The 24,575-nt window shown below is 45.0% G+C and overlaps 1 protein-coding gene across 1 annotated transcript in view; it reads right to left on the bottom strand.

The window, feature by feature from the left end:
• fstl4 (follistatin-like 4) overlaps positions 1 to 24,575 on the bottom strand; it is a 257,455-nt gene that overhangs the window by 213,414 nt on the left and 19,466 nt on the right. Inside the window, exons 2-3 of the mRNA XM_072446065.1 lie at positions 22,176 to 22,326; positions 12,187 to 12,232 (exon numbers count right to left, since the gene is read on the bottom strand). Coding sequence (XP_072302166.1) covers positions 12,187 to 12,232; positions 22,176 to 22,316 — 187 coding nt within the window. The 5' untranslated portion in view covers positions 22,317 to 22,326. The remainder of the gene's footprint in view (positions 1 to 12,186; positions 12,233 to 22,175; positions 22,327 to 24,575) is intronic.

The following is a 24,575-nucleotide window of genomic DNA, read 5'->3' as shown; positions in this document are numbered from 1 at the left end:
CAATGTCCAAATGTTCCCCGCGCATTAGAGTCAAATGCAGCGCCTTATTGCGAAACATTATGGAGTTAATGTTCATTCTGCATCATTCAGGCCGATTAAATAAGATCAAATGATTCACACTGAAGCTGTGTCTGAACCCTTTGGAGTATAAGCAAACGTCTGGGCTCATTGTGAAGCTGAGACGCTCTAGTTTTGGCTTCTGATGCCGGATTTACTGTAATTGTCTTAAACTATAAGACAGGGTAAATAGGAGGAGGAGTATTACTGCTGCTGCTGCTGCTGCTGCTGCTGCTGCTGCTGCTGTCAAAACTCTTTACTGAACGTTTGAGTTGACTGAAACAAAGTGAGGTTGACAAAAATAATATATAAATACAGAAAAACTGAATTGCACCTGCACTGGTACATCGGAATTTTAAGAAGTTTTAAACATATTTATCAAGAGTGCTGTTCTTCAAAAAACATGCATCGTTCCTGCAAACGCTTCCCTTGAATTAAAAGCTACAGAATGCACCTTTAATGGCTTAAATAACAGAGGAAGAAGTCAAATTAAAGCAGATGCGCGTGAGATCCCTGGTGGTCAGCGTTGGTATGACTCAGAGCCGACTTTTTGTGGTTGTTGTTGACAATTTAGTGCTTTATGAGCTACATAGTGAAATAAATGCCTTTATTTTAGTCTTTTTTCCCTGCTATCTATTTGTATAAACATGATTTAAAGTGCCATAATAGCGAGATTTCGAATTTTTTTGGAGTTGAATTACAGTGTTGATTTAGTGTGATAAGTAAACACAGCCTGTACAGTAAATAACACACTTAATTCAGAATTGCTTTAATGAATTAATGACCAGTCCAAAAAATCCCTTTTCTTAGAGCCACTTTGTCTTTCTTATTTTAACGCGGACATTGACTGTAATTCCTTTTCCATATGTAACTTTGTGAGAACCTGAGGATGGAGAAATGTACAGCACTTTAAAGCAGGATATTGTCATCTGGATCTGGCGCCCGTAAAGCTGGGCCTGTTTCTGCAGCTCATACCTCTGATGAAGTCCTGAACGTCTCGCTGAACTTTTCGCAGCCTGATCTTTATGGCCTCATGAAACTTCAGCCGCAGATTTATCACCTCCACCTCCAACAACACCTCCACCTCCATGCTGCACGGCTGATTTACAACTGCGCCCTCTCTCTGTCTTTTTATCTCTCTTTTCTGTCTCTCACCACACACGCACACACACACACGCACACACACACACACACACACAAGTCTTGGGTCATGCTTTGTTATGGCGGATTAAGGTGTAGTTATTATAGTATAGTATGTTATTATATTTATAATCTGTAGTTTGTGGCTCCATGTTGAGAAGCTCGTGAAGGTCTGTTAGAGCCAAAGCTTGGTTACGGCCGTGTGAATGACGGGGCATCTGACTTTTTATTCAAAACATTCATGCCAAGTGCGTGCATCTGGTCTGTGGATCCAGCTGTGGCTCTATCACTGGTTTAAAAAAGGAAAGAGCAGTGTACTTCAATCACAATCACAATCGTATACGAGGGAAGAAGAGATCAAATACAAGTTAAAGGAACCGGATTCTCGTCTAATTGGTCAGAGTCGTCTGAAGAAGGTTGAGTTCAGGGCCTGTTGCCATAGAGATCTATGAACCAAGTGACCTCGCTAACTCACAACAGGACGCTGTTAATATTTTCAAATTGTTTGCAAACCTTCCATACTCAACAGTGGTATTTCTGTAGCCACAGCTGCCCTGGGGTGGACATCTAGACGTGAGGCTGCCAATCTAATAATAATAATAATAATAATAACTTTTATTTATATAGCGCTTTTCAGTGACCCAAAGACGCTGAACATAATAAAAAAACATAATAAAAAAGGGGGGGGTATTTACAGACAGGGGTGGACAACACGTACAATACACATTAATATACAGATAAAATGAACAAGACAGAAGAAGTAGAGAGAAAAAGATGGGGATGTAACAGGGGGTGGAAGAGTAGGCAATGGGGTAGAGGAGGCTAGGGGTAGGGGAGGTCATAGGCTTGGGTGAAGAGGTATGTTTTTAGGCGGGATTTGAATGTTGTGAGTGAGGGAGAGTGGCGGACAGGTTGGGGGAGGGAGTTCCAGAGTCGGGGTGCTGTTCGGGAGAATGCTCTGTCGCCAAAAGTTTTGAGTCGGGATGTTGGTGCAGTTGGTGAGAGAGGAGGAGGATCGGAGAGCTCGGGAGGGGCGGTGGGGGATGAGGAGGTCAGACAGGTAGGGGGGGGCAAGGTGGTGAAGAGCTTTGAAGGTGAGGAGGAGTATTTTAAAGTTTATGCGCTGCTTGATGGGGAGCCAGTGGAGAGAGCGGAGAACGGGAGTGATGTGTTCACGGGACCGGGTGTGGGTGAAGAGGCGGGCAGCGGAGTTTTGGACCATTTGGAGTCTATAGAGGGAATGGGAGGAGATGCCAGTGAGGAGGGAGTTGCAGTAGTCGAGGCGGGAGGAGATGAAGGCATGGATGAGGGATTCAGCAGCGGGGAGGGTGAGGCAGTGTCGGATTTTGGCGATGCGGCGGAGGTGGAAGTATGAGGTCTTGACGATGTGGCTGACATGGGGAGTGAAGGAGAGGGTGGGGTCCATGATGACACCGAGATTGCGTACCAGGGTAGAGGGGGTGATGGTCGAGGTGTCGATGCTGAGTGAAAAGGGACCAGTTTTATTGAGAGTGGATTTGGTGCCAATGAGGAGGAGATCTGTTTTGTCACTGTTCAGTTTGAGGAAGTTGAGAGTGAGCCATGATTTTATTGTAGAGATGCAGGTTTCGATGTGGCTGAGGGGAGGGTTTTGGGTGGATTTGGTGGTGAGGTATATCTGGGTGTCGTCAGCGTAGCAGTGAAAGTCCAGGTTGAGTTGGCGGAGGATGTGACCAAGGGGGAAGATGTAGCAGATGAAGAGGAGGGGGCCGAGGACTGAGCCCTGGGGGACCCCCTGCGTTACTGGGGAGAGGGTGGATGAGTGACCGGAGAGGGAAATGAACTCTTGCCTGTTGGTGAGGTAGGATGTGAGCCAGTCAAGTGCAGAGCCCTCAACACCCAGTTGGCGCAGCCTTTGTAGGAGGATGGAATGGTTTATAGTGTCAAAGGCTGCGCTGAGGTTTAGTAGTAACAGGATGTTGAGGGCCCCGGAGTCTGCAGAGGTGAGGAGATCGTTGAGTACTTTGACCAGGGCTGTTTCAGTGCTGTGAAGTGGGCGGAAGCCAGATTGGAGGGGTTCATAGAGGTTGTTTGACTGGAGGTGGGTGTGAAGTTGGGCGGCGACGATGCGTTCCAGCGTTTTTGAGAGGAACGGCAGGTTGGAGATGGGGCGGTAGTTGGAGAGGTTGGCGGAGTCTAGGGTGGGTTTTTTGTGGATGGGGGTGATGGAGGCCAGTTTGTAGATGGAAGGAACATGGCCGAGGGATAAAGACTGGTTGAAGAGGGTGGTGAGATGGGGGATGAGAGCAGGGAGGCAGGCCTTGGTTAGAGTCGTTGGGAGGGGGTCGAGAGCGCAGGTGGTGGTTTTGGAAGCGGTGATGAGGTCTATGATATGAGAGGAGTTAACAGAGGAGAAGGTGGTGAGGGGAGGGAAGGGTGGGTGGTCAGGGAGGGGGGGGCAGGGGTGGGGGTGGTGATGGAGTTAATGGAGACGGCAGTCATGGAGCTGTTGATTTTGGAAATTTTGTCATTGAAGGCAAGGAGGAAAGAGTTGAAGAAGTCAGGGGAGGAGGGTGGAGTGATGTCCGGTGGCTGGAGCAGCTTGTTGACGGTGGAGAACAGGGTGCGAGGGCTCCGGTGGGAGCTGTTGATGAGGGTGGAGAGGTGGGCAGATTTGGCGGCTTGGAGAGCGTCACGGTAGGAGGAGATGTGTAATTTGAAAGCTTCGGCGTGGACGGTGAGGCGGGTTCTTTTGAGGAGTCGTTCGAGTTGGCGGCCAGTCTGCTTCATGGTGCGGAGTTCAGGGGTGTACCAGGGGGTGGGGTTGATGTATGAGACGGAGGAGGTTTTCCAGGGGGCTAGGGAGTCAAGGGAGTCGGAGAGGGTGGTGTTGAACATGACAGCATAGTCGTCGGGGGAAGAGGGGGGGGGAGTCAGGGGGGAAAGCAGAGGATATGAGCTGGGAGAGCGTGAGGGGGTTGACTGACTTGATATTGCGGTAGGTGATGGTGCGTTTTTTGGGGTTGTGGGGCGAGGGTAGGGGGGCGGAGAAAAGGATGCAGAGATGATCAGAGAGTGGGAAGGGGAGGGGGTGGGGCTTAGATATGGGTAGGAGAGAGGAACAGACTAAGTCCAGAGTGTGGCCTTTGGTATGGGTGGGGAAGTCAATATGTTGGGTGAGATGGAAGCAGTCCAGGAGAGAGAGGAAGTCGGATGTCAGTGGGGCGTTGGGGCAGTCAATGTGGATGTTGAAGTCACCAGTGAGTAGGAGACGGGCAGAGAGAGAGGATGCGATGGTGAGGAGTTCAGACAATTCAGTGAGGAAAGAGGGGTGGGGCTTTGGGGGACGATAGATCAGGATAGCGGTGATAGAGTTGGGGAGGGAGAAGGCGAGGTATTCAAATGATGAGATGGATGGAAGGTTGAGGTTCAGTTCAGTGATGGATGTAGATTTTTTATGAATAACAGCAAGACCTCCCCCACGCCCGGAGAGGCGGGGTTTGGCAGTGTAAGTGTAGTTGGAGGGAGTGGCTTGGTTGAGAGCATAGAAGTCCAGGGGCTGTTGCCATGTTTCACAGAGGAGAAGCAGATCAATGTTATTGTCCAGTAGCAGTTCAGATATAACAGGTGATTTGTTGGCGAGGGAGCGGCAGTTCAGCAGTGCAAGGGAGATGGATGGGGGCGCGGAGATGGATGGGGGCGCAGGGGTGGGGGGGCGGAGGTTGCTGAGGTTGGCAGTGCGGCAGGTGGGGGTGACAGGGGGGCGAAAACTAGTCCAGAGTGAGGGGATAGGTGAGCCGTCGTTGGAGTGTTGGTTATGGGAGAGACCAGAGCCCCTGTGGATGTAGCGGGGCCGGCGAAGGATCCCAGCTGAGCTAGCTGCAGAGGCAGCAGCAGCTGGGAGACGGTGGTTATGGTTGAGGAGGTGGAGGTCAGCAGCGGTGTAGGTGAGTAGGCGAGAAGTTGGTGGAGCGGTGGCCTGGAGGCGTGGGAGTGATAGTCCGAGGAGGAGATGGAACGTAGCAGCAGATGAGAGTAATCCAGTTAGAATGTTGGCGGTGGCTAGAGGCTGGTTAACTAGAAGCTGGTGGGCAGAGAGTTGTGAAAAAGCAGCAGTGGACCGGGTGTTGAAGCTGGTGGAGTGAGTGGCGTTGGTTGCCCCAGACCTTGTCTGCACGGCAGGGAGGCCCCGCGATACCATGACGGACCTCCGCAGGTGTTAAGCCAGCTGTTAGCTGGCGGCTAGGGCAGTAGATAGTCCAGGAGTGAAGGAGGAGATGAGCGATGGACGGTGCAGTAATGTCCGATGAAGTTAAGGAACAGGGATGTAGACAGAAGACAACACAGAGACGCGGGAACAAAACAAAACAATGGAAACGACTAACAAAACAAAGACGTTGGGACAGAAGCGGCAGTCCACATACCAGACGCCGGCGTTGCTCTAGCCCAATCAAGACGCATTTGAGTCCAGTTTTGTGACCAGATCGCCCCCGTCTGTGGAGCGGGGAAAGCAGAGAGATATGGGTAGGAGAGAGGAACAGACTAAGTCCAGAGTGTGGCCTTTGGTATGGGTGGGGAAGTCAATATGTTGGGTGAGATGGAAGCAGTCCAGGAGAGAGAGGAAGTCGGATGTCAGTGGGGCGTTGGGGCAGTCAATGTGGATGTTGAAGTCACCAGTGAATAGGAGGCGGGCAGAGAGAGAGGATGCGATGGTGAGGAGTTCAGACAATTCAGTGAGGAAAGAGGGGTGGGGCTTTGGGGGACGATAGATCAGGATAGCGGTGATAGAGTTGGGGAGGGAGAAGGCGAGGTATTCAAATGATGAGATGGATGGAAGGTTGAGGTTCAGTTCAGTGATGGATGTAGATTTTTTATGAATAACAGCAAGACCTCCCCCACGCCCGGAGAGGCGGGGTTTGGCAGTGTAAGTGTAGTTGGAGGGAGTGGCTTGGTTGAGAGCATAGAAGTCCAGGGGCTGTTGCCATGTTTCACAGAGAAGCAGATCAATGTTATTGTCCAATAGCAGTTCAGATATAACAGGTGATTTGTTGGAGAGGGAGCGGCAGTTCAGCAGTGCAAGGGAGATGGATGGGGGCGCGGAGATGGATGGGGGCGCAGGGGTGGGGGGCGGAGGTTGCTGAGGTTGGCAGTGCGGCAGGTGGGGGTGACGGGGGGGCGAAAACTAGTCCAGAGTGAAGGGATAGGTGAGCCGTCGTTGGAGTGTTGGTTATGGGAGAGACCAGAGCCCCTGTGGATGTAGCGGGGCCGGCGAAGGATCCCAGCTGAGCTAGCTGCAGAGGCAGCAGCAGCTGGGAGACGGTGGTTATGGTTGAGGAGGTGAAGGTCAGCAGCGGTGTAGGTGAGTAGGCGAGAAGTTGGTGGAGCGGTGGCCTGGAGGCGCGGGAGTGATAGTCCGAGGAGGAGATGGAACGTAGCAGCAGATGAGAGTAATCCAGTTAGTATGTTGGCGGTGGCTAGAAGCTGGTTAACTAGAAGCTGGTGGGCAGAGAGTTGTGAAAAAGCAGCAGTGGACCGGGTGTTGAAGCTGGTGGAGTGAGTGGCATTGGTTGCCCCAGACCTTGTCTGCACGGCAGGGAGGCCCCGCGATACCATGACGGACCTCAGCAGGTGTTAAGCCAGCTGTTAGCTGGCGGCTAGGGCAGTAGATAGTCCAGGAGTGAGGGAGGAGATGAGCGATGGACGGTGCAGTAATGTCCGATGAAGTTAAGGAACAGGGATGTAGACAGAAGACAACACAGAGACGCGGGAACAAAACAAAACAATGGAAACGACTAACAAAACAAAGACTTTGGGACAGAAGCGGCAGTCCACATACCAGACGCCGGCGTTGCTCTAGCCCAATCAAGACGCATTTGAGTCCAGTTTTGTGACCAGATCGCCCCCGTCTGTGGAGCGGGAAAGCAGAGAAAAGGGGCTGTACCTTGGTTGTATGGGGCTGCTTTTCTCCGGGTGGAGCCGGTGCCCCGCTCTCCGTGTCTGCTCCTGTGGCGGGCTGGGGCCACACCTTCGCCCAGGTACAGACCTCCGGGGCGGCGGGTGCGGGAGCGCGGAGCCGGTGTTCGGGCGTGGAAACGCTGGTGCAGCGGAGGAGAAGCGGAGCCGCGTGCGGCTCGTGGCGGTGCGTGCCGCTCGTGGTGGAGCCGGTGATCGGACGTGGAAACGCCGGTGCAGCGGAGGAGAAGCAGTGCCGCGTGCGGCTCGTGGCGGTGCGTGCCGCTCGTGGTGGAGCCGGTGATCGGACACGGAAACGCCGGTCCAAGATCCAATCTGGGACTGGATCTTGGGACTGGATCTTGGACTGGATCTGGGACAGGATCTAGGACTGGATCTGGGATGGGATCTGGGACTGGATCTGGGATTGGTTCTGGGACTGGATCTTGGACTGGATCTGGGACGGGATCTTGGACTGGATCGAGGACTGGAGCTGGGATTGGATCTGGGACAGGAATTGGGACTGGATCTTGGACTGGATCTGGGACGGGATCTTGGACTGGATCTAGGATTGGATCTGGGACTGGATCTGGAACTGGATCTGGGACGGAATCTTGCACTGGATCTGGGACTGGATCTGAGATGGGATCTGGGACTGGATCTAGGACTTGATCTAGGATTGGATCTGGGACTGGATCTAGGATTGGATCTGAGACGGGATCTGGGACTGGATCTGGGACTGGATCTGGGATTGGAGCAAAAACTCTCACGACTGAACCACTCCTGATTAAATACAGATGTTTTCAAATGGTGGTCTTATCTTTTCAGTTTTTTCATGTCACGTTTTATCTCATTAGTTTGAGAGATGAATAAAAAGCAACGATCTCTCTTAATTTTTTTCACTGCAAATTTGAACTAAAGGAGAACTCAGGATGTTCTGCAGTAAATTGACAAACTCCCGGGGGCTCGAGTCGTGCTCTAACTGTGCCTTGTTTGTACCAAAGCCGTGTGAGGCTCCATCTGCATTTCAGCCACAAAAGTGGGCCAGTTTGATTAATGTCAGCGACGTCACATGCTCACAGCGCCACGGTAACGGATATGCAAACGAAACAAGAGAACGCATCTAAACCTGAAGCCAGAGCAACACAAAGGAGAGGGAGACCTGAACTCACCCAACGGAGAGAACAACAGGAAAGACTCCAACGACAGCAATATGTGTTAAAGATCAATGAACGACATGAAAGCTAAACATTATAGCTTCCTTAGACCAATTAATACGTTATTTAAATTGTTTTAGTGTGTGTAAGTAATCCAATTTTGGTCAACAACAGCAAAAGTCAAGAGGAATTGTAATTATTTATTTTCTATCAAAAATCACATCTTCTTTATTCTTTCCTCGTTTCGTACCAGGTTGTAGCACAAGTGTCAGTTTAACCCTGTGGTCCGTGGACAGGCGGATGTTCACAAAGTGACTCCAGAAAATGGCCAACATAAACATTCTGTACCATCATTCACATCCAGTCCTCTCTCTGGAAAACCCTTAAACCAAAACAACCAAAGTGGCGATCAGTGGTGGAGCGAGGCGGATGAACCGGGACGAGGGGGCCATTCTACTCTCACACACCTGGGATACCGTCCTGAAGACTGCAGATGGCGCCAAAACCTAGTTTGACAAAAGAGATTTCCGCGGCCCAGTAAACACACACTAGAAACTTGTTTGTTCTTTAGTTGTATTGACTTTTTGTGTGTGAATGTGGAGTGGCTATTTTTGTTATGTGATTGTACTGCCCTTATGCTACTTTTGTTGTATTAAAAACTTAAATTACAATAAATAAATAAATAAATAATAGCTTTCAAATTCACACATAGCTTTTCTTTTTTTTTCTGCAAACACAAAACAATTAAAAGAAACAAAATTAGTTCTCAATTTGATTTCAGTAGTCCTACCATAGAATAGCAATAGAAAGGTCATATAAATTAAAATAAATACAAAAGACTGAGGACCATACAACCTGCACTGTTTAAAAAGCCAGAGCGCCTTAATAAATGAAACCAGTTACAAGGCCTTTCCTGTGTTGTTCTTTAGAATAGAGTTGCCCGTCTTTGGTTGGTAAGTCTTTGAAGTCTTTCTGGTGGACTGCGCTTTAGTGAACGCAGCAGAACATAATGAGTCTCCAGAGAGCGTCTAAGGAAAGAGCGCAGCCAAACAGCGATCCAAGACAGACACTTACCGCGCTTTCAACATCCGCCGAAGAGTGTTCACGAAGATCGATCAATTAATAAACGGCGCGCGGGCTTACATCATCCGGCTGGTCGCATTTGAAATGTCTCCTCTGATGTGGGACGCGTGTGGTGGGAGAGGAACGCGGGACGGGAAGCGTTCTTCGTTCCGTTCGCCAAGTGCTTCAAACAGCATAAAATTAAAACTTGAAATATAAATTAAAAAAGAAATAATGACAAATAAAAATTAAGGCACAATAAATCCAAAAGTCCCATTTAGTTTAAGTTTATCAAATTTGTCCATTCCAAATTCAGTTTGTTTTAGGATTAATTTGTTTAAAGCAGTTGCAAAACTATTCTAAATGTGTCAAAACCGACACATCAATTTGGAAAGCCGGGAAATTCTAAAACAAATTTCATTTTAAATTGCTAATGCCATCAAAGGTCATTTCTAGTTGTCTAGTTAGCAAAGATATCATAGATATGTCACAACAAAGATATATTGGGGTAAAAATACATTTACACAAATACACACTAAAAGTGTGGAAGCAGATGTTTAAATTCAAAATCTAGAATGATTATTTACAGTACAGTTTTTCAAGTCAAATACCAGCATATACATATTACGTCATATACATATACACAAGGTGCGTTTACATGTCCAGTTTGAGACCTAATGCAGACCTGGTTTGGTTCTTTTAGTCCTGATCTAGTCCAGATCAATTTCCAGGTTCGGTCCCAGTTTAGTTGGTGATCAGGCCATTCGCAATAATTAATATTGACTAATCGTTCAATAAGTGATAAATGAGGCTCAGTGTTTATTACGTGTGCCTTTTTTCTGCACTAGAGTGGAAATATTAACATTTTGAGTTGTAAATGGTTAAACTAACACCTTAAATGTTTAATTTGCTATTTATGTTTTTAATGCTGGCCAAGTGTTTCTTAAGACAGAGATTTACCTTGCTCCAGAGGCATAAATTAATTTAATTATCACAGATTATCGTGATATTTTGAAAAATTTAAGCTGCTCTTCATACTTTAAGATTTGTTACTGTGACGGGCCAAATGTGAACAAAACCCCCAAAAAACAAAACAAACACAGCGACAACAAAACTCCGGCTCCATCACCGGCAGCCGCTCAGACACATGTAAACCCGTAGCATTAGCCATAGCGTCACAGCCTGGAGACACTGCCATGAGCTAAAGAGCCGAGACGAGCATAAAAACCACATTACACAAATATTTCAGTCAGCAAAACCCACTCCTTAATGCTTCTGGAACGGCCGCATCCGTAGCAAAGGACTATTTTCAATAATGGAGCCCGCTAAGCCACGGGAATCGGAGAAGTTGCATCCGGCGTCATTTACGACCAATATAAAGCTGACAGGGCAATATATACGCGGGGTTTGCCACTATAGAAGATTAAAGTTGGAATAACTATGTCGTTTGTCTGCGTGTCGGCTTGTGTGACTCACTTAAAATTATTGGAGAATCTTCGAAGAAGAAGCGCAGTAAGACATTTATTACACTGGCAAGGTTATGATAATAATGATGTGACGGAAGATGTACATTTCATAAATATTCTCCTCTAAACTCCGCACAGAGAGGCCCCACGCCAGCCGGGAGTTGAACCCAGGACCTTGTCGTTGTGCAGCGGAGGCTAACCAGAGGCTAAAGGCGTTTATTTAAGACGCTGCAGGAAAACATCTTCAATTTAAACATATCAATTTGAAATTTCTCCTGTAGTTTACTCACATAAATGAAAGAAAAAATGCATCGCAAGATTTTATTCACGTCATGTTTTCATATAGAAATTATGAATCTGCTGTGGAAAAATGCGTTTGTTTGGGACATCTATTTGTTAATTTTGCTGACATTAATTACAGAGAGGATTTTGGATTCATTCTCTGCATAAACCAGATCTGCCTTAAACTTGGCCTAAACATTCCAATTTTGCCTAATTTTTTAGACTTAAATCGACAATAAATCAGGCTTAGAATTAGACGTCAACAAATCTTTCTTTACATGACCACACAAGCTCGTTTATTGGTGAGTTCGTCCTAAATTCAAATGACATAATTTTGGGTAGAATAATAAACATCGGTCCGAACCCAAAATAGCTTATATCGTCCAATTTTTTACTACACTTTCTGAGGAAGAAAAAAAGACGCTCATTTACATGAACACAGTCAGGTAACCCAGCTTTGAAAAACACAAACGGCTTTTAGCAAAAATTACCACTTTCATATTGCGCGCAGTTTGTCCAAGCATTCACACAACAGCATCACTAAAAGTCAAAAGCTCTCAGTTCAAGAAGACACAGTTTCTCCGCTACGGTTCATCATCAAGTGCGTTTACTACCAATTTGAATCAAATGCCGAGCCACAGCAAAAGAAGCCGCAAAGAGTCACGTTCAAATGGCGGGACTCTGAAAAAGGCGCGCTGGGACTGTGAAAAAGGTCCGTTTGGACTGTGAAAAAGGTCCGTTGGGACTGTGAAAAAGGCACGTTGGGACTGTAAAAAAGGCGCACTGGGACTGTGAAAAAGACGCGTTGGGACTGTGAGAAAGGTCCGTTGGGACTATGAAAAAGATGCGTTGGGACTGTGAATAAGACGCGTTGGAACTGTGAAAAAGGCGCGTTGGGACTGTGAAAAACGCGTGTTTAGAATGTGAAATAGGCGCGTTGGAACTGTGAATAAGACGCGTTGGAACTGTGAAAAAGCCGCGTTGGAACTGTGAAAAAAGCATGTTGCGACTAAAGCACGTTGCGACAGTGAAAAAGGCGCGTTGGGACTGTGAAAAAGGCGAATTGGTCAGCCGGGTATAAGTGTACTCACGGTGATGGATGCCGCCGCCTGGTTTGGCCGCTCCGTTCCCCGGCTCCTGTGGACACAAGCACGATTGGTTAATACAGGCTGCCACGACCGCAGTTTCGACCGCGGGCCATTTGTTACGCAACAGCTTTTTTTTCTGCAATGGCGAGCAAAGACGGGAGCATGAGGTGAAGAGGACGCGGCGACAGAGGGCGCAATGAAGAATGAAACTACCTGGATTTATGACAGGGAAAGTTATGTTGACTGTGCGATAGAATCACCTGAATTTATTCAATAGAAAGTCTTGTTTGTATTGAGCCATACAAAGTTTGCAAAATAAATTGTACAATATCAATAAAGCTTGAGTTGTTTTTACAAATAGAAAACAAAAGAAGGTCAAATAAACTGAAAACAAAAATTATTGGTAACATCTCGAGTAGAAACAGTTATTAGTCATACACTAGACCGCATAGAACTCAAAGGGTTGCCACATTTTCTGAAATGTATCACAAAAGGCATTTTATTCTCGCTCTAGCAAGGAGAAAGTGTGACAGATTTTCCCTTTAGAATAGTGAAGCCTGTGTAGGGTATTCAGTTGTATGAGGCAGGTGAGAAGCCAATGAGGTCGAGACCTCTTTCAGGTTTTATAAGATTTGTTTTTTTTAATCAAAGTCTACGTGAATGGAGTTCCGAGCTGCAGGAGCAGCTTAGGAAAATGCTCTCTTTCCCCAGTCAGTCCTCACACGGGGGCTGAACATCACTTGAGCTCAGGACATAATAAGCCCATGCTTTCTGCATGATGGCACACAAGTAAGAAGATACACATTTACATTCAAAACATCCAACGTGTGAAGCTCTTGCACTTGAAGAAGGCCATCCAGAGTTAGAGTTCTCAGGGTTAGAGTTCATAGGGTTTGAGTTCATAGGCACCTTTTTAACACAAAAACAACAGCTGGAGGTCCTACAGCTGGAGGTCCTACGGCTGGAGGTCCTACGGCTGAAGGTCCTACGGCTGGAGGTCCTACGGCTGGAGGGCCTACAGCTGGAGGTCCTACAGCTGGAGGTCCTACAGCTGGAGGGCCTACAGCTGGAGGTCCTACAGCTGGAGGTCCTACGGCTGGAGGTCCTACGGCTGGAGGTCCTACAGCTGGAGGTCCTACAGCTGGAGGGCCTACAGCTGGAGGTCCTACGGCTGGAGGGCCTACGGCTGGAGGTCCTACGGCTGGAGGTCCTACAGCTGGAGGTCCTACAGCTGGAGGGCCTACAGCTGGAGGGCCTACAGCTGGAGGGCCTACGGCTGGAGGTCCTACGGCTGGAGGTCCTACAGCTGGAGGGCCTACAGCTGGAGGTCCTACAGCTGGAGGTCCTACAGCTGGAGGGCCTACGGCTGGAGGTCCTACAGCTGGAGGTCCTACGGCTGGAGGGCCTACGGCTGGAGGGCCTACGGCTGGAGGTCCTACGGCTGGAGGGCCTACGGCTGGAGGGCCTACGGCTGGAGGTCCTACGGCTGGAGGGCCTACAGCTGGAGGGCCTACGGCTGGAGGGCCTACAGCTGGAGGTCCTACGGCTGGAGGTCCTACGCAACTTTCAGAATGTGATGACATCAAAGCGTGATCATATGACCCGGTCTTACTGATCACGGCATCTTCATATGTAATATCCAAAAGATTAATTCAGAAATGCTGAATCTGATCATTTTATCAGTGACTACGTCTTGGAACTTTCATTTAAATAACTCTAAGTCATTTTAGCCGCCCCTCACATTTCCTTGTCCTGTTCGCCGGTGGTGTGGAGGTTTAAGCGGTTATGTTTGCATCTCGGCATCATGGGTTTGCTTCACTACGTCGACCGAATGTCTCTTCCCACTCTCTCCCCATTTCCCGCTACATCTGTCCTGTCAAATAAAGCCTTTGGGAAAGAAAGTTTTTAAAGGAAGTGTAGTGAAAGTCCTTGTTCTTGAATGCTTTTATCGTTTCCCATGGGCGAAAAACAATCTAGATCCAATCATTTCAATTTCTCAATGATCAGTTTGAATCTTTTTAACGTTAGATTAGATATTTACCCTCTGGAATAACTTGGAACGACGACATACAAATATGTGTTGTAAATGAACAAAGAAGAAAGAAGAATAAAACATGGAGGAAAAAGCCAAGCGAGAAGAAAATACTGGATAATAAGTAGCTCCGAGTTCAAATTCAGGGCTGTTCCAAAACAAATTCCAGACATTTCCTTAAAAAATACATGAATGTTTCGGGATTTATTGCCCGACAAACTTCACACTCTGAGATGCTTCGTTTTCACAGGCAGCAGGAGAGATTGCGTGTGTGCGCCCAATCAAGTGCGCTGTGTTTTGGTTCCAAGTTCCTGATGACTTTTCCTTGTTACAGCGGCGCGATGTCAGTCAGAATGAATGTAGCTCACTCACTCGCGGTGCCGTTTCCGAGCGGGTCGAGCGCACACACACACACACACACACACAACAGAGCGTTTTAAAAATAGCTTCACAGTAGATCTTCACCAGCGTCACCGCAACTGTTGTGACATTTGGGTTTGGAGGCGCATCGTCGGTAATGAGCAGCACTGATAAAACATGTGTCGGGAGTAAGAATCTTGTCACAAATACTGCAGGTTATAAAAGTCGACTGTACTTTTATTCAGGGCATTTACTCTAGCTATTTTCAAGGAATGTGTCTATACTTGAATACTTGAAGCTATGGTAAACTTCCATTTTCACTTCAGCTTTTTATTTGTACACTTACCTGTACCTCATTTTCATGTCTCTTTATGCGAGCCCAACAACCGTAAACGGTAAATAGCGGATGCTAATAACTGATACCTGATTTTTTTTTCCATTTAGTTTTCACCCGAGTCCAATAATCTTGCGCTAAACCGTGGAGGCTAGTACCACTCGTGGCCTTCTTCGGACCCCTCAAACGGGGTGGTACGGCTCACTTTGCGCTGTGGAAACACCACAGGACCGCACCCATCCACACTGCACCGCTCCCATAACTGTTCTGGTTGGGTCCATCACCTGCTCATTCATCTCCAAGGAGATATTATTGCTTTATCAGAAATCAATATGACATTAAATGTATCTAGAATTTATTGAAGTACAGGTATAAAAAAATAGATGGATAGATGCGTTACCTGCTTTTCTCCATGAAGAATTTTCCAGGTTCAGACTGGACCACCTACTTGGAAACTCGGGCAACATTTGAGAACCCTGAGTTTGTCCTAGTGACTCAATCCAACATGGCTGCACCCTGCATTTGGTTAAAGTTAAACATCCAACAGCTTCATTAGTGATATTCCTTGAGTGATTGTCCTTTTAGTTTCTCTGCTGTCCACCAGCTGTCTGTGAACCTGCTCCTGTGCTGCCGATGAGCCTCTGCATTTACAAATGTGTTGCTCTATTATGCTAATGTCGCTAACGTCCACACGGAGCCAATGACATCAAAAGCAGAAAGTCCTTCTCGAACGTTGATTTACAGGGTACAAACTGTAAATGTAATAACAATTTCTGGGTTAATAAATCGAACTTTTGATGATTTGAGCACTTTTGTCCTTTTTAGTACTTAATTGAGTCGCGGCTGTACTGTGCTGGTCCTTGTTTTTCCGACTTGACAACCAGAACACAGAAACTCAGAGAAAACGTCTCTCCGAGGTCCAAGCTAAAACCTCTGAGGACGACTGGAAGCAGCGTAATGCTACAACAATTTTGGAGCTGTAAAGGTCTATTTTGTTGCAGACAACTAATGCAATTTAAAAAACTATCTGTGGGTTTCAGCTTCCTGTTTATAGGTGATATAGGTAATCATATTTTCTTATGACTTGATGATAGATATTCATCACTCTGAAAGCCATGGATATTTGGTTTTAATGGCATCAACATTGTACACGCTGTATACACTATATACACTATATATACATAAACAATTTCACACCTCATATCAGAATATATTCGCTGGACTTTGACACAAAAGCATGAAATTTTAATGGACAAGTCGCAGCTCGAGGCATTTATGATTACATTTATGAGGCTGAGACAAGCACTGGGTCACCACGTCCTCGACTTTTGAACCCTGCACGACATACAGCCAGAGCGAGGGGCCGAATATTTGTTCCAGTTTAACGCAGGTCCCTGAAGGCATCGCTGAAATAATGAGAAATAGGTTAGACCTAAAGAAACCTTGAAATGTTTCACCTGTGCCAGTCTGTGGAGTCATTGAAATGCATTGGATGAATGAGGCATTGTGCATTTTCATGATTTGGCTGTAATTTGTACTGTACGTCCCCCCAAAACGTGAAAAAATACTGGAGCTACTTCAGAAGGGTCAAAAATATGGTGTGTTTCCATAAAAGCACTATGATTTCGGTCAGTATAATCCCTCATTTGTCCGGGACTGGTCCAAGGTAGAAAACGGTTCAAAAGTCGCTTGTGAACTCAAGATGTTTCCTCTTCCAAGAGTAATTTTCAATCTGATGGTACTGGCCTGAGAAACTGGACTTCATTCTGCAGTGAGTTAGATTTGTCCTGACCTGAAGGGAGGAGTTTTAACCTGACATTGCCCTGCCTTTGTTTACATGCTGGCCTTGTTTTTTTAATTAGTTTTGTGTAACAATGGATTAATAACCTCTTCCACTATTGCCATGTTTCCCTTCTATCCTCTGCAGGCCGTGGTCGAGTTTGTTCGTGGAATCATAAGAGACAGGCACCACAAAATAACGGGTATCAAAAAAGTTTAATAATACCTCAAAAGAAAATTATTTAATTCCTCATTTGTCAAGGTTTCAAAGGTTTCAAAGGTTACATCGGGACGTAATGACTTCCATCCAAAAGCCGTGGAAACGTTTCGAGCAGCAGGACTTTGATTGGTCCTGCCCAAAGGGAGGAGTTGTAACTGAAACTTGCCCCATCTTTGTTTACAAGTTAGTTTTGCTGACTTGTGCGCGAGCCGAATATGGAAAGCCAAAATTATGATCACACTCCGCCACTTAGGAGCGGCGTATCGCGCCGTATTTTCCGACGCTTGTACTAAATAAAGCGGCGCTTTTAACGCTGTGCGCCGTAAACGAGCGCACGGGTACTGTGCGTGCGCCGTGTGCGCCTGCGGCGCGCGTACTGTTGGCCGTCCTTGCACTCAAAAATGCCCGTCCACATTTTAAAATACCCTGTCCAAAATACGGGAAGACGGGCGTCTATCTAAAAGCCTGCCTCAGAGCAGTTCAGTACCTCATTAGAGCCAAGGTGTTCAGAGGCTTTTGTAGAGGGAATGTTGTATCACAGACCATCATTCGTTTTAAAGTATTTTTTTCTTGAAGGCTTTTCTACATTACTGCTATGTTGTTTTCTTTTTTCTTTTTGAAGTACCAGATTCCAAAACCTGTTCAGTTCTGGACGTAGAAGGGCCAGCACAAATAACGGCTAGTAAAATCTTGATTTTACCTTGGATTTTATTTAAAATAATACACTTTTGTTTAATTGATTCATTATATTATATGTTTTATGGTTATATAATGTGTTAACACGTCATAGAGTAAAGTTAAACTTGCCAATTGCAAACAGTGGATGGAAAAATGTAGCAGGATATATAACATTTGTGGATTTTGAAACATCATAATGTCACAATTATTTACGATTCTTGGCCAACAGGGAAAACTTTAATTCATTCACGTAATGGATCACCATAAAAGAGCCAAATAAATAAAAAAAACACTGCATTTCACTCGTCTCCAAAACTCCCTCATCCAAACCACATTGTTCCTCCTCTCGTCAGCTCATTTTTGGATGATAAAACTCGGTGTTGTTGTGTTTTTGGCGCCGCGCTTCAAAGTGGACCTGCGGCTGAATCTTGTCGATCTGAAAACGTGCGCAAAAAGCCGTGGGGAGCGCGCCGGGGCTGCCAGATCAGTACAAAGCGTGTAAACAGAAACAATGGGGTTCTCCCGAGGGTGCGGCAGCGGAGCAGACGGTTTCGATGTTACAGGGAGAGACACGGGTGACTTTGATTGGCCGTCGCCGCGCCAGCGTCGGCGTCTGGATGCGGTTCATGTTACTACACTGCTTCCAATTGCAAACACTATTTTTATTCATACTTGTTTGATTTGATTTATTGTTTTAATACTATTATTGCTTGTTTCATTAATTTGATTTTTTTCTTTTCTTTATTTTATTTATTGTACTAATGTTATTTCAATTTGTTTCAATTTATTTCTATTTATTTATCATGCTTGTTTCGAGAATTCTGTTCATGAGATGGTCTTGTTCTGAATCTCACAAAAACACTTTGTTGCTGATTCATTTGTGACGTTAAAAGTAATGGTGGTTTCCTTTTTTTGCCGGTACTATTACATTTTAATTTCAGCTATAATTAGTTTACAGTTAAAACACAGACAAACACACATAGAGAGAGAGTGATAAAGTTGGTTTTGGCAGAATGAATAACAATTAAAACAAATACATTTGGCACTACATATGAAACTATGTTCAAATAAGCGTCATAGTGTTTTTTCCCCTAAACAGCAGACAGTTTTTGATATTAATATTCACATACAGCAAACCTTTTATGCATCATTAACACCATTTTTCTTGTAGACGTTTGACTAAAGGTGTAATTATTAGACTTTAGCAGCTCTGAGACAAAACACGGAAACAGTCTGATATGAAATAAGCTCTTTGTGACCATTATTTTTCACCTTTCCAATGCTATTACTAACAAAGGAATGGGACTCTGCGCGCGTAAAGAACTAACACCTCTTTACATTTGCACACGGCTAATTTACATATCAATAATACTCAAATAAACTGTCAAAAAATAAAAGTTCACAGCCCGACCCACAATTAGGCTGAATTAATTGACTTAAGAGGTGTTGGTTTGAGTCCAGACTAAATAACTTCAAACCCTTTAGGGGCACGCAGGGGGTTCTTAGTTACGGTTATAAACGTCTTCAGCGATTTGTATTCGTAAAAGCTGCTTTTAAAAAAATCCATCCAAAATTGAAATACGGCACAATTGAATCCACAGAATAATTCTACTTTGTCGTTTTCTTCTCGATTGGTTTTCCACGGAGTCGCGTTCGTTCAGTGGCAGTGGAGCTGTATTTTGCACTGATAATAGCGTTGGCCACGGTGCATTACATTGTGTATTCAAAGGCTTTTGAAAATTAATTTAAGGACTAGAGATGAGTGCAGTTCTCAATAAAGGATTCAGTCCACGTCTATCAGTAAAGTTCGACCGCACAATTACACAACTCCCGGTTTCAAACCTGACGTGAATTTTAGAAAAGCTAATTTCTACGAACATTGTATTTTGAGAGACGAGGGGGAATTATGCAAGATATTGTTTTTCCTTCTTTTCAAACACTCTACCATGTTGTAATTAACGGGCAGGAGCTAGACTGATCTGCATTTCCCTCTGGATGGAGTTCTGCACATTATCCTGAGGGAAAAGGAGGAGCTCTGTGAAATACCTCAACCTGATTGGCCGGAGCATTACTACAAAAGAAAAGGCAAAATCAAAAGTAGGAGGGAAAAGCACAGACGTTTCCCCATTCACAGAAGCACAAAGTCCGTAGTTCGGTTTGAGTCGACAGCCGCCTGCGTACATCAGTGTTTCAGAGTTTGGCTCGTTTTTGCTTTGGCGTTTCACATTTGGCGTTTCACATTTGGCTTCGGTCCAAACCACAATGCCGTGCTGCGATTGGTCCGATGTCTGATCCTCCAGTGGATTAAAGCTCAAACACGACAGCGTGAGAGGTTCAAGTGGAGCTCACGAAAGCAAACATTAATCAAAAGAGGATGAATGGCCAGCGGCGCATGCACAAAAGATATTTCAAACCTTTCCAAGATACACGTTTCTTATTTTATGGCCACACGGAATAAGGACAGGGCTGCCAGATGGATCGCAATCAACAAGTATTGCAATTTGAATTGATTATTATTTCCTCCACAGACAGGAAAATGTCCTCTGCTAAACTGCATAAAAACTCCAAACGCTGTAGTTTCAATAAGCTTCTGCAATATTAAAGACTTACTTCCATCTAGCGCAGGGGTGGGCAATTATTTTCCAGGCAAGTAGCGGAGGGCCGGCCCTCCATCATTGGTGTGAAAAATTTGTCAAAACATTGTCAAAAAAATTAAATTAAATATAGGCTACTGAATCTATTATTCAATTCCTTTCACCTCATATTTACTAAGGATACAAGTGCAGACGGATGCAGACAAGATGCCTGAAGGAAAAATACATAAATAAATGTTTTTTTTTAAATATTACTTGGCATGTTTGGCGGGCTGGATTATAAAGACAAACGGGCCACATGTGGCCCGCGGGCCACAGTTTGCCCACCCCTGATCTAGCGTGTCATTCATTATTCCTCACACAGATCTTCAGTGTGTCATTATTCCTCACACAGATCTTCAGTGTGTCATTATTCCTCACACAGATCTTCAGTGTGTCGTTATTCCTCACACAGATCTTCAGTGTGTCATTGTTCCTCACACAGATCTTCATTGTGTCGTTATTCCTCACACAGATCTTCAGTGTGTCATTGTTCCTCACACAGATCTTCAGTGTGTCATTGTTCCTCACACAGATCTTCAGTGTGTCATTGTTCCTCACACAGATCTTCAGTGTCATTATTCCTCACACAGATCTTCAGTGTGTCATTATTCCTCACACAGATCTTCAGTGTCATTATTCCTCACACAGATCTTCAGTGTGTCATTATTCCTCACACAGATCTTCAGTGTCATTATTCCTCACACAGATCTTCAGTGTGTCATTATTCCTCACACAGATCTTCAGTGTGTCATTGTTCCTCACACAGATCTTCAGTGTGTCATTATTCCTCACACAGATCTTCAGTGTCATTATTCCTCACACAGATCTTCAGTGTGTCATTATTCCTCACACAGATCTTCAGTGTGTCATTATTCCTCACACAGATCTTCAGTGTCATTATTCCTCACACAGATCTTCAGTCATTATTCCTCACACAGATCTTCAGTGTGTCATTATTCCTCACACAGATATTCAGTGTGTCATTATTCCTCACACAGATCTTCAGTGTGTCATTATTCCTCACACAGATCTTCAGTGTCATTATTCCTCACACAGATCTTCAGTGTGTCATTATTCCTCACACAGATCTTCAGTGTCATTATTCCTCACACAGATCTTCAGTGTCATTATTCCTCACACAGATCTTCAGTGTGTCATTATTCCTCACACAGATCTTCAGTGTGTCATTATTCCTCACACAGATCTTCAGTGTGTCATTATTCCTCATACAGATTTTGTATTGATGATGGAGAGTGACTGCACAGTCCCAAAGTCCCAAACACTCTCACTCGGGTTCAGATCTAGAGTAGATTAGTTTCTGTTTCTCCTTCAGATGTTTTCTCTACTCGATGTCAATGAGTTGACATTTTCAAACGCACTGATATCTCATCCATGACCACGGGATTTGTCTTTCCACACGGTTGTTTCATAAATGCACCAGTTAGGTTTAAATACCGTGTTGCATCTGAAACATCATCACCTGCCGCAGTTCTCCAATACTTTTTTTTTGGGGGGGGGGAGATTTTAATGATTTCTGTTCTCAACACCAGAAGAAACGAAAGCATTTAATGAGAGACCTTGACAGTGACCTTGTCAGTGAGAGTTTAATCTGCCTTTTAAATGATAAATACACTGTTTACTAAGTTTTTTTGTATAAATAGTTGTTATTGCCTGATCTCCTGGTCCCGTTAGTGCACTTTGGGTTCAGATACACGGCCAAATCATAGAGATACTTAAAAGGTTTGAGAACTTTTACCAGTGCCTCGCCATGGCCCCTTTTTGCTTGACTAACTGATGCAAGGGCATGGCTTCAGTCGACAAAGAATCCCATTTAGTCCACTACGGCCAATCGAGCTTATCTAAGTCAGAAATATCTTCAAAGATCTAATCGACACAGAACTCGTCATTTAACTCATTTAGGTGAAGAGGCAGTTCAGGCACGCTCAAACTCACCATGGCCTGCGGGTCCAGTGAGGAGGAGGAGGGCGTTTCCCTGGAAATGATCCGTCCGTTGCCCCGGTAACCGTGAACCACCCTGGGGCAGGAAGTGAGCAGGGCAGCCGCAGCCACCGCCCACAGAGTCAGGCTTCCCATGAGCGCCCACCTGAGGAGAGCAAGGGAACTGCAGGTTAATTACAATTATTTTGACGTGTTTTACAGATTGTCCGTGCTGAAGCGCCATTTTGCGGTCAGGGGTGCCCCGAGGCAGAAGGACACCGCGGCTACTCTTTGAACGTTAAATTGTGTACGGTTCTCTCCTCGTCAAAAACAATGTCGATGTTATAAAGTTAATCCAGGGGTGGTAGAATGGCACAAAAGGTTTAATCCAGTCGCGCAATGGATTTACAATTAAAAACAATAAATAAATAAAATGTTACAATAAAAAAAAAATTACAACAAAACTTTTAAAATCCGTTGTTCACTGTTGCCCTCATAGGAATTTTTTTTTTTTTGGGGGCGTTGCAAAAATAAATTGAATTGAATCGTGTTAGATTTTCAGTTTTTAAATTTTTTTCCCAAAATTGGAAAAACCAACACTGAAAAGCGAGTGCGGTTCCTTTATTTCGCTTTCACGCCCTCTACAAGCAGTTTGCTCTCTTTCTCTCACTCTTTGGTTACGTTTTTTCTCTCTGTTTCATTCTCTCTCTTTTCTCCTTCTCTGTTTCTCTTTTGTTTTGTTTTACGGAGATAGCGTAAAACAAATACTTTGAAGACATACAACTACAGAAGACGTAAAACTACAGTAGGTGGCGGTAAATGCACCTTTTCAGTAGGCGTCCAACCGCCATTAAAAGCAACACAACAACAACAACAACAACAAGCAGTACCGCAGTACATTGTGTGATCAGCACCTTCTGGTTCTGGACCTGGTTTAGTCTCAGTTTAGTCCGGGCAGAAAAAGCCGATGGACATACGCTCCATTCCCCGGTCCAGTCTGGCCAGTCAGGTTTTATCATTTCATTCTTTCGTTCTATGGACTGATGTGCCGACCACCAGAATCCATCTGCTCGCATCTATGACACTTTCCACTTTGTGTCGTACATGCAAAATACTCTAAGATGAGAAACATGAAATGCCAGTGTAGACAAGGTTTCAATAGCGATTTTTCAAACAAGCATTGTGATTGTGATTGTGATTAGATTTTGCTTTAATAGTAGAATTCTGTTCAGAGTTCAGATTCTAAAGTGCGGGAGCGTTGCTGTTTGAGTGTGAAGACTGAAACATGAAACGCTAAAACTAATCCATGTTCGTCAAAGTCTAAACTACAGCTTTTACACACTTTAAGACTGGAGGATTTTCAGAATGAAGAAATTATGTTACTTATGCCGTAATCGTGATCATTCGAAGTGCAATTTTGAGTCGATTGGGGATGTCAAGATTATAAGGTTAATGGAAAAAATGTGATTAAACCGATCACAAGATGATCGTCAGAACCAAAAAGATATAATCGTGACAATTTTGCAATCAAAATTAAGTATTTTTAGTTCAATTTATCGCCCGAAAAATAGACCTAAATGTAAATAACACAGATCTTAGTTGTTTGATGTTTTCTCTGCTCGATGCCAAGGATTTGACCCTTCTCAAACACACCATGACCCCGGGATTCGTCTTTCCACACGGTTGTTTCAGAAATGCATCAGTTGGGTTTAAATACCGTGTTGCATTGAAACATCATCACCTGCAGCACTTCTCCAATAGGAGGCTCCACCTACTGTATTTGCTTAGTTTAATCCAAGTTCCGTAATTGTGATAATTCGAAGTGCAATTTTGAGTCGATTAGGGATGTCAAGATTATTAGGTTAATGGAAAAATCACGTGAAAAATGGACCTAATTGTAAATAACTTTTTTTATGTCTCTTTTTGTCAACATTTATTTTAAACATGCAGTAACACGCTCAACCCCGGTAGATCTTGATAATCGCGAATAATCGTATATCACAACGACATCCCTAGAGTCGACTGCGATGCACCTTGCAGCTCTTCTGGATGTCAGTCGGAATGATTTAAAAAAACATTGAAACCTTTTTTGGACCGCTCCTAGACGAATGAGAGATCACACCGACTTATAAAACACCAACGCTTCAATGTGGCTCAAGAATACCAGATATGGCATAATATGCAACCTTTAGTCGGAATCTTGTGGGCTAATACTCTCTTTGAAACACTTCATTTACAAAGCAAACTGCGCGGAATGACAACTTCTGGCTCCGTACTCTCAAACAGTACTATAGAGATGTAGATAGACTCTTCAAACAGCCGCGTGTCACCGCCACAACGGAAAGATACTGGAAATAAAGCAACAGAAAGTCTATTACCGCTGAAAAATGTCTGCCTTCCCCCGCACCTGTCGCC

Source organism: Eucyclogobius newberryi, unplaced genomic scaffold, assembly GCF_026437365.1.
Source record: "Eucyclogobius newberryi isolate DKJ021-1_F unplaced genomic scaffold, fEucNew1.0.hap1 SCAF_15, whole genome shotgun sequence".
NCBI lineage: Eukaryota > Metazoa > Chordata > Actinopteri > Gobiiformes > Gobiidae > Eucyclogobius > Eucyclogobius newberryi.
This window is presented reverse-complemented; position numbering and strand designations above follow the sequence as displayed.